The sequence below is a fragment of the Mobula hypostoma genome, chromosome 13 (genome assembly GCF_963921235.1).
Source record: "Mobula hypostoma chromosome 13, sMobHyp1.1, whole genome shotgun sequence".
Lineage (NCBI taxonomy): Eukaryota > Metazoa > Chordata > Chondrichthyes > Myliobatiformes > Myliobatidae > Mobula > Mobula hypostoma.
The window spans coordinates 59,700,357-59,711,179 of record NC_086109.1 but is presented as its reverse complement, the minus strand read 5'-3'; the positions used below and the strand labels follow the sequence as shown (position 1 = coordinate 59,711,179).

At 43.6% G+C, this 10,823-nt stretch overlaps 1 protein-coding gene across 3 annotated transcripts in view; it reads right to left on the bottom strand.

Moving 5' to 3' along the window:
* Positions 1-1,421: 1,421 nt before the first annotated feature.
* LOC134355961 (cortexin domain-containing 1 protein) overlaps positions 1,422-10,823 on the bottom strand; it is a 60,646-nt gene continuing 51,244 nt past the window's right edge. For all 3 annotated transcript variants that reach the window (XM_063066517.1, XM_063066515.1, XM_063066518.1), the window contains one exon: positions 1,422-2,666. In XM_063066517.1, coding sequence (XP_062922587.1) covers positions 2,433-2,624 — 192 coding nt within the window. In that variant the 5' untranslated portion in view covers positions 2,625-2,666 and the 3' untranslated portion in view covers positions 1,422-2,432. The remainder of the gene's footprint in view (positions 2,667-10,823) is intronic.

Here is a 10,823-nt window from a genome sequence, read left to right as displayed (position 1 = left end):
CGATTCCGAGTCCAAGCCCAGACCCTTGTCCCAGCCTAGTCGTAGTCCTGAGTCTTTGTCCAGTTCACTATTCCTGCTTCTGCTTTGCTCTCCTGGTATCGAACAATAAACTCAATTAATGAACCTCACAAGATGTGTCTTGCATTTGGGTCCATCCTTGCTCCCAATGCCCCAGCACTGTGACATTTTGCCTATCTCCACAATTGGTCTACAGTGGATACAATCTCACTGGGTCTGCACACAGCCTTGGATCACCTGGACAATAACAATATCTACATCAGCTACTGTTTATTGATACAGCTCAGCGTTCAACACCATCACAACCTCAGTACAAATCAACAAGCTCCAAAACCTGGGCCCCTGTACCCCCCTCTCTAACTGGATCCTTGACTTCCTCACTGGGAGACCACAGTCAGTGCGGAAATAACATCTCCTCCTCGCTGACAATTGACACTGGTGCATCTCAAGGATGCATGCTTAGCCCACGGTCTACTCTCTTTACAGCCACAACTGCGTGGCTGGGCACACCTCAAACCCACAACGACATATTTCATGACGTATGCTGGTGATTTTAAACCGGATTCTGGAGGACTGGAGAGTGACTGATGTAGTACCATTTGTTTAAAATGAGTAGCACAAATAAACACCGGTGGTGATCAATTGCTGGAAGGAATTCTGAAAGACAGGATTTACCAACATCTAGAGAGCCAGTGTCTGATTTGGGACAGTCAGCATGGCTTCCAAAAGGGTAGACAAGGCTCTGGGACAGTCAACATGGCAACCAAGAGGGTAGATAAGGATAGGGTAGTGGATGTTGTCTATATGGACTTTAGCAAGGCCTTTGGCAAGCTCCCACATGCTTGTCAAAGGGGCTGCTCTCCATTGGACACAGGGAGAGATGGTGCTTTGTATTTATAATTGGCTCAGTGGGAGGAAGCAGAAGGTGAAAGTCAAACCTGCAGAGCGCTTCCAGCATTTTCCCTCTTCATTTCGGATTTCCGGTGTCTGTTGAAATTTGCTTTGGAACTAGTTTTGTGATAAAGTAATTTCCACTTGGACGGTACGACTTTTCAAAAATCTCCACTCTGAAGCATAAGGAGGAATACATTTTAAAGTTACAGTTAAAATGCTGTTTTTTGTGTCAGGAAAGCTCATGGTAAAACAGATTACAGCAACTTTTCGATGTTGAACAGAAAGAGTTTCAGGCAGACTTGGTCGGCTGACGTACTCAAAGTGGGCATTCTCTTTCATTGTTTATAATTAGATGAAAATGTTTCAAAGCAAGATGTTGTTGAGTCATTGAGAGACCATTTTATTTTTCATTACCACAGGGGCACTTAGACGCAATGAAACCAACAGCCATCATGTTCACTGTGACAACTCAAGACTATATGCACAATACACTGCACTGCAGTAAAACATACACACCAGGTAAAACCGGGTGAATAGTGTTTATGCATAGTCTTTTGGAAAGAACTGCTGCAAACTCTGAGATTCACAAGCCATTCCAAATAGAAACCATAACAGGGAAGAACTAACCGAGTCCAGTGAAGCCATTGAAGATGTGGGAAAATACCCTCAATATGCACGAATTGCTACCATTTAACAATGGACTCACATTGAAAGTTTTAAAATTGCCTTTATTATGCTTGTTAAATACTGGCATTGGTGTTGGAGTTAGGATGGCAAAGTGGCTCACAATACTGGTTGGTTGGTTGCTCTTTTACACAAAGTGGATGTACTGTATAACTAAGAGTCATGTGATGTAGTCCAGGGTCAATGATCTGATTAACCAAGTGGGTTATAATGGAAGGGGTTGCTCAATCATTCATCTGCTGAGACTTACTTTCAGAAACAGGAAGCAAATCTTCTTGAGAAAATTAGCAAGTGTGGCTGTAATGAGAGCAAGGTTACAAGTCGAGAAGCACCAATGATTGTAAACATTTTTCATTAACAAGTCTGATTCTCATCACACTCTCTCTCCTTACCGGAATTAAGGTAAGCACATTCACTACAAAGCATTCCAAACTGATATCTTCACTAGATATTGCTTATAGAAAGTATTAGGAATCTTGACCATAGAATTTAGCAGGCATAGGCCAAGACTTCATTATATGTTATTTTTATATTTGATTGCAGATAATTGACTTGTGTTTATCCTATGCTACCCTAAGACAACAGACGAAGTGTGCCAGATATATGGTTCTATTGATTCAGTGCATTGCACAATATTAACACAAAGGTCATCTGAGACAAACACAACATTTTAGTGAGGCACTTATTCACATGCAATTTTCAGTAAACACTTCCACAGAATTCTAATATTCGGCTTGGTAAATGGTTCCGTTCTCTCCCACAGACCCAGAAGCACAGGACTCCTTCCCAGCTGCCCGTGGAGGAATCCGGTGAGCTCCTCTGCCCTGGCATTGTCATCAGTCATCGAGATGCTGCTCTTCCCACGTGGATGTAGGGATGGCACTGTACGGGTCCATGATCACCTTAGCACATCGGACAATCATCACGATTAGGAAGAGGCACAGGAAGACAAAGCAGGCCAATGTCAATCCTTTGTCCACATCGACATAAACTGGTTCAGGGGTCGCATTCTCCATTGCTTTGGACATTTTTCATCAGGCTGGCTTGTCACTGCTCCCATCCTGAAATTCCTTCAAATAAAAAGGAGGTAGACATGTCAGATTTTAATTCAGGATTACATTAAGAAAAATAACTATATTCTTATAATGTCTACTTATAAGACCATAAGAGATAGGAGCTGAATTAGGCCATTTGGTCCATTGACTCTCCTCCACCATTTCATCATGGCTGATTCATTTTCAATCCCCTTTTCCTGCCTTGTCCTGTAACTTTCACACGCTAATCAAGAACCTATCAACCTCCACCATAAATGTACCCAATGATCTGGCCTCCACAGCAGCCTGTGGAAACGAATTCCACAGATTCACTACACTGTGGCTAAAGAAATTCAATCTCATCTCTATTCTTTCCGTTCTGACACTGTTTCCTCTGATCCTAGACTCACCCATATAGAAAACACCCTCTCCACATCCACTCTATCTAGGTCAATCAATATTTGATAGGTTTCAATGAAATATTCCCTCATTCTTCTAAATTCCAGTGGTACAGGCTCAGAAACATCAAACGCTCTTCATACAATAATCCTTTCATTCCTGGAATCATTGTTGTAAACCTTCTCTGAACCTTCTCCAATGTCAGCACATCTTTTCTTAGATGGGGAGCCCAAAACTGCTCAAAATACTCCATGTAGGGCCTCACCAGTGCCTTATAAAGCCTCATCATTACATCTTTGCTTTTATATTCTAGTCCTCTCTAAATGAATGCTAACATTGCATTTGCGTTCCTCGCCATCAACTGAACTTGCAAGTTAAACTTTAGTGAATCCTTCATGAAGACTCCCAATCCCTTTGCACCTTGGATTTTTAAATTTTCTGTCAGTTTAGAAAATGGGCTCTATGCTTTTATTCCTTCCCCAAATTGCGTGACAAAGTGCATTCCATCTGCCACTGCTTTGCCCATTCTCTGAATCTAAATCCTTCTGCAGCCTCCCTGCTTCCTCAATACTACCTGTCCCTGAACCTATCTTCATACCTTCTGCAAATTTGACCACAAAGCCATTAATTCCATCATCCAAATCATTGATATATAACGTAAAAAGAAACGGTTTTAACACCAACCCTTGCGGAACATCACTAGTCACCAGCAACCAATCAGAGAAAGCTTCCTTTATTGCCACTCTTTGCCTTCTACCAATCAGCCAATTCTCTATCCATGCTGGCACCTTTCCTGTAATATCATAGGCTCTTACCATGGGGCACCTTGTCAAACGTCTTCTGAAAATCCAAATACATAACATCCACCAATCCTCCTCTATCTATCCTGCTTATTTCTTCTTCAAAGAATTCCAATCCATTTGTCAGACAAAATTTTCCCTTAAGGAAACCATGCTGACTTTGGCCTACTTTATCATGTGCATCCAAGTACCCTGAGACCTCACCCTTGACAATCGACTCCAACATCTTCCCAACCACTGAGGTCAGGCTAACAGGACTACAATTTTCCTTGTTCTGCATCCCTCCCTTCTTGAAGAGTGGAGTGACATTTGCAATTTTTCAGTCCTCCAGAACCATTCCAGAATCTTGGGATTCTTGAAATGTCATTACTAATGCCTCTACAATCTCTTAAGCAAAATTTACTATGAAATGCATAATTTGCAATGAGGATGTGCTGGGCACCAAGTGTCAGGTTTCTGGGGCCAACATAGCATGCCCACAACTTACTAGCCCTGGAATGTGGGAGGAAACCAGAGCACCCAGAGGAAACCCACACAGTCAGAGGGAGAATGTACGGACTTCTTACAGACAGCAGTGGGAATTGAACCCTGACCACTGCCACTGTAATAACACCACACTAACCCCTACACTACTATGCCACCCAGAAGATCAATGCCCAGATCCCTGGCCAAGAAACTGGAGGAAAAGGCACAATGCTGGAGATGCATGTGGATGGCCATACAGTACAGAAATAGGCCTTTTGGCCCTCCGTGTTCATGCTCACCCACACTAATCCTTCTACCAGCACTTGGCCTGAAGCCTTCTATGTCCTGGCCATCAAGTGTTCATTTTAAATATTGTGAGGGAATCTCCTCCTTCACCCGTTCAGGCAGCACATTTCAGATTCCAATAACCCCAGGGGTGATAACAACCCTCTTCTGATCCTCTCTAAACTTTCCAACCTTTTCCTTTACCCTAAATCTCTGTCCTCAGGTGTCTAGTTTCTGATTCTCTTCCGAACCATGCCCCTCATAATTTTGCATATTTAATAAGGGCTCCCCTTCAACCTCTTCCACTCCAAGGAAGACAAACCCAGCCAACCCAACTCAGTGCAGTAAAGCATCCTGCTGACCCTCTCCAGTGCACCCCATTGATGGACCCGGGGTAAGTGTAGGGGCAGCGGGAACTCCAGCATTGTCTAGGGTGTGCTGAAAGTCACCCACGGAGGAGAACACTTACCAGTAAGCCCCATGTATCCACTCTTGCTCCTCATGCTTGCTCAGAAAAAACATTTGAAACATATTTACACATGCTTCTCATCTTCGGAGTGATATCTGCTCAGTTCCTGAGAAGTCACTCTGTGCATTCCCTATCCTTCCGGGTTCCTGAGATGGACAATTGTCACTCTTTGTCTTAATCTGAGACTTAGTTCCCTCTGCTCAATCCCATGTTATACTCTGTTCTAGCAATGATATTCTTGTAGCCAGGATGTGAAGGTAAACACTGATGAAGAAGCCTTTTAAGAATCAAGTGCATCATTTATGTTAAATCCATACTCAATACAAAAAAAAATGATGACAAGACCAGTAAAAATAGGAAAAATAGTTGTAGAACATGGAACAGTATAGCACCATTCAGCCCATCCTGTCTGTTTTGACTGATCTAACTAATCCCATACATGGTCCATATCCCTCTAGTCCCTGCCTGTTCATCTGCTCTCATACCCGTTTCCACCACCTCCCTTGCAGCTGCTCCAGGCCCCCCTATTCACTTTCTATGTGAAGAACTCACCTTGCAAATTTCCCTTAAACCTCCCCACTCTCACCTTCAATCTATGCCCTGCAGTGTTTGACCTTTTCACCCAGGAAAAACTCTGATCACCTCTTCTGGCAGAGTCAGAATCTGGTTTAACGTCACCGCCAAATGTCGTGAAATCTGTTAACTTCACAGCAGCAGTACAATGCAATAGATGATAATAGAGAAAATAAATGTGAATTACAAAAAGTATATATAGGTTGTGATTATGGGTTCAATGTCCATTCAAATATCAGGTGGCAGAGGGGAAGAAGCTGTTCCTGAATCATTGAGTGTGTGCCTTCAGGCTCCTGTACCTCCTCCCTGATGGTAGCAATGAGAACAGGGCAGGTCAGAATCAGAATCAGGTTTATTATCACTGGCAGGTGACGTGAAATTTGTTAACTTAGCAGCAGCAGTTCAATGCAATACATAATCTAGCAGAGAGAGAGAGAGAGAGAGAGAAAATAAATAAATAAAATAAAACATAATAATAAATAAGTAAATCAATTATATATATTGAATAGATTATTAAAAAATGTGCAAAAACAGAAATACTGTATATTAAAAAAAGTGAGGTAGTGTCCAAAGCTTCAATGTCCATTTAGGAATCGGATGGCAGAGGGGAAGAAACTTCCTGAATTGCTGAGTGTGAGCCTTCAGGCTTCTGTACCTCCTACCTGATGGTAATAGTGAGAAAACAGTGGATGATGGTGATCGTATCATAATTTTATATACTGTTACCGGGCCTTCCCTAGTCTCCAACACTGTACGGACGGGAGCTGTGATATGATAAATGTCTATCAAGATTGATTTCCACCATTCTGGTTGTTCCGTGCTAAAATAAGAATAGAGTTATTGACTAATCATGTAATTAATCTCTCCATGTCAGTCTGCAACAGATCCAGGCACAGTGGGACTGTTTCCCCACTGGCCCAATGTTCTTCCTAATCATGTCTCATGTACCTCATGTCATGCCTCACATTCTTCTTTTATCGTACCATATTCGTTATTTTCTAAACAGAAATCTAATTTGTTTTTTGAATGAATTAACACCAGCTGCTTCCACCATCTCCCCTGGGGGCTACTTCTAAAGAGGAATCACGTTGTCATTGAAAATGTTTCCTGATTCAGGTTCGAGTTTATCCTCTGCAGCCGTGTGATGGGAGCCTGGTCCTGCTGTTCTAAATAAACTCAGCAGACCATTCTCAGAGTCAACATTACCAGGAGCTTACAGCCATCCTTTCATCACAACCCCTCTTTCCTGCGAGAACAAGTCCAGTGTGTATAATCTTTCTCAAAATCTACTTCATCCATCCCTCTCTCACTCAGTCTTTCTCTCTGTATCCGTCCAGAATCAGAATCAGGTTTAAACTCACCGGCATACGTTGGCTTCCTGGCAGCAGTACATTGCAATGCATAATAATCGAGAAAAGTATGAATTACACTAACTATATAAATACATTAGATAGTTAAATAAACGGTGCAAAAATAGGAAACAAAAATGGTGTTCATGGGTTCAATGTCTATTCAGAAATCAGATGGCAGAGGGAAAGAAGCTGTTCCTGAGTTGTTGAGTGTGAATCTTCAGGCTCCTGGTGCAATCTGCTTTTCATAAAACAGAGACCAGATACCAAGCAAAGTTCTCCAGGGGCAGTGATATTAATATTCATCAATGTGGTAGGATTATCTCATCCATCGATTTGCTTTACTTTTTCCTCGTTTGTAAATAAGGATGTAATCTCTTTTATTTGGAATGCAAATGATTTCCCTTTCCATCCGGAATTCTTTCTCAATGTTGTATATTCTTCTTGCGCATAGGCTTGAGATTGAGGGCAACTTGTTTCCAGTCCAGGTCTGTGAATGTTGAATGATGACGCCAAAGTGGGAATTGTAGACTTGTGCACAGTTGGGGCAGGAGCTGTCAGGGTGGGAACTGGGGGGATGGAGGTGATGGGATTAGCTTGTGAGGCGACGTGTGTCCTCTGCTGCTGACGTAAGGTTTTGTGTGTCCTCAGTGCACAGTTTCGAGATTGTAAATGACATCCTGAGTGCTCCTTCTCTGCTTTGAGTGCTCAAGGACCAGCTCTTGAGGATATCAGATTAAAATATCCCTTCAAGGTTTTCGTTCTTCTGACACGAGCCCTCGCCTGCAGTAGGATCAGGAGTAGACCAGTGTTCCATATCTATGCACACAGGGTATCTGTAACAGATCTCTATTACATGATACTGCTGTCTGTTCAAAGCCTGCTGCCTTCAGTGAAGGAAGTTCTGTTTACTTGCTTATGCATGCAGCAACAAGAAATAAACCTCCAGCCATGACGCCCTTCAGGAATTTGCTGCTCTGGGCATGCCAAGGCAGTTGGAAGGAAACAGAGAAGTACACGTGGTAAAATTCCAATAATGCAGCATCTGATCGTATGGAAATGCTGTTGGTCCGACCTCTGGCTCAGTCACTATTCTGGAATGTGAACCAGGGGTCTGGGTGTGTGGCCAGAGCCGAGTGGGGGGATTGATTAGTTTGGAATATAGCAAAGCTGGGATCTGGATGCGATTGGAAGTAGGTTGGGATCTGTAACACAACAGGTCTGGAACATGGGTGGGTTTACAGCTGGACTAGGTTCTGGAGTGTTTGTATATTTCCCACTCCCTTTAAATTCACCAGGCTCATTAGAAAATTATACTATTGTGTAAAACGTGAAAAAAAAAAGAAATTGAAGTGTGTTTGGTTTTTAATAGAAGTAATGGTCTGGAAAATCTGCTCGCTAGCACTACCAGTGCTGGGTTACTGGAGCTTTACTGCATATGGAATGAGTTGGAATGTATCTGAGGGCAAACTACATCTGGAGAAAGGTCACAGGAAGGGGAATGTGGCAATAGACAAGAGGAAGGAGAACATGAGACATTGGAGATATGTGAGGTAATATTGGCCGACTACGAACAAAGGTTCACGTGAAAGAAGAGTGAAAGAGTAATTTTAATCAAACAACATCAGACTTTTTCAAGGCTCTGTGCAGACCTGGGGAACAGAACAGCTGGTGAGCATGCAGTTAGGGTGAGGATACAAACAATTAGAGAGTATATTTTTAGATCAGAAGATGCCAGGTCACCTGATACGTAGTGTGACAAAGGAATCAATGCTGCGTGTGTGGGATGGTCACCAGGAGGGAGACAGACTTGCAAATGTGTCATACTGTTAGCGCAGGGCATGGAGCCCTGGGATAAGCAGAGAGAGACGTCAATAGCAATGTGGACTTCACTGCAGCCAAATCACATGGATGTGCAGGCAAGATCTCAGCAGATCACACATTGCAAAGGGCGGGGGATCTTACCTGGTTTCAGAGTGACCCATCAAAATGGCCCAGGCTGCAATTTTCTCAGAGCAGTGCACTTTGCACAAGAGGTGCAGGCTCCTGTGGAATGTCAATTATCTGGACACAAGGGGGAACAGACTCACTGGGGTGCTGTGCTCTTGGCAGAAGAAGGCAGAAGCAGCAATGGGGAATGGGATCTATTGCACCCTGGAGGAGGGTGATGAAGACACAACATTTAAGGCCACCTTTTTGGTTGAGGGAGAACTACAAACATCTGTACTGATATGCAGTGAGTGAGCTTGGTGCAAACCAGGCCATGCCTCTGAAACAACGCCACCTCTCCCTGCCACTTTGGGTGCTAACATATGAAAGGGAGGGAGCCTCCAGGTTATGGGGAAGGTGAACTGTTGGGTCCCTGGGAGAAAAAGATGTGTCTAGTTACCCCTCACAGTTAAGGATCTCACAGCTGCGATCTCAAGGGAGTTATTCAGAATGAGGGACTGTGTGCACGGCCTGGGGCAGTGAGGGGCCTCACTCTGCGGGGTGCACTGACCCCACCTAAGCAGACTGCTGGTCAGATGGGCTTGGGAGGCAACAAGGAGTCTCAAATCCACCCATAATGCCAGCTGAATGTTACCGAGCGTGAATTCTTTATAAAATGGTGCTTTCTTGGCCCATTATGCTCCACCTGGGATGGTGAGAGAAGGACCACAAGGGTACGAGTGTCTCCCTCCATTCAGGCGAGCGTGGTGTCTGAGGTGGAGGCAGCAATGGAGCTGGAATCTGGTGACCGCCAGGCTGACAGAAATGAAAGTCAAGTCAAACAGTGGAATTGCAGAGTTTCTTAGGAGGGGATAAGGCAGTTACTTGCATCCATGGTTTGCTGAGAGAAAGCAAGAATGTTCGCAGGCAGCAAATAGAAACTAGTTCTCTCAAGATATGGGCTGCAGAAAGAGTAGACGATGTGAACAAATAGACTAACAGATGTTCAACATCTCCCCCATTCCAGAACAAAGGTCACCCCAACCTCACTATTTGACAAGGCAGACATCAAAAGTCAAACTCTAGGCTACCATCGACTCTTTCACAGAAGCCTACAGGTGATTGGCTCTTATACTCAACTGTTAATACTCAAACAACGAAGACATGTTTTTCTTTGGTTTAAACAGCTTTCCTTTCAACATTTCTGTTCAATACATGAGGGTCGCCATCTTTTATCCCACAATTCCCCCTCTCGCCTCCAGCACGCTTGCTCATAACGGGGAATGTGCGTGTCTGTTAACTACTTACATTGAGGAGGCATCTCTCAATAAAGGCAGACACCCTTGATCAAATTCACCACCACTTGTGCACCAGGACATCTTTAGCCAACTAAGGAAATAGTTTTTGAAGTTACAAAGCTTATGACCCACTGGGCAGCAGTGACTGCTGCCCAACTACAGTATGTTCTTGTGAGGATTGCACTACCAAACAGCGGGCACCTTGAGGAACTGGACACGTCTCCACAATCTCTTCCAGATCCACTGCAATGACCAACATCAGTGGCCTCTCGCAGGCCAACGTCACCAACAGTGAATACTTATTTATCCATAATTGGCTCTGTAAGGCAACCCTCATCATTTGCAAAATCGGCATCAGACTCCCAAAGAACTATGCTCTATGACAGGAAGTGATTACAAGAAAAAGACTCATAGGTGTTCTTAAGATACCCTTAGAAAAATGTAGTATCCCCTTTGAATCCTAGCCCATGACTCACTGCTCAGAGTGGAGAGGAAGCATTTGGAATGGTTTTGAGAAACCCAAATCCATGTTTGAGGACCAAACAGAGGTCCAGTATAAATTGGGAAATTGTTTTTTTATTGTCACCTGTACTGAGGTACAGAGAGAAGCTTTATGTTGCATGCCA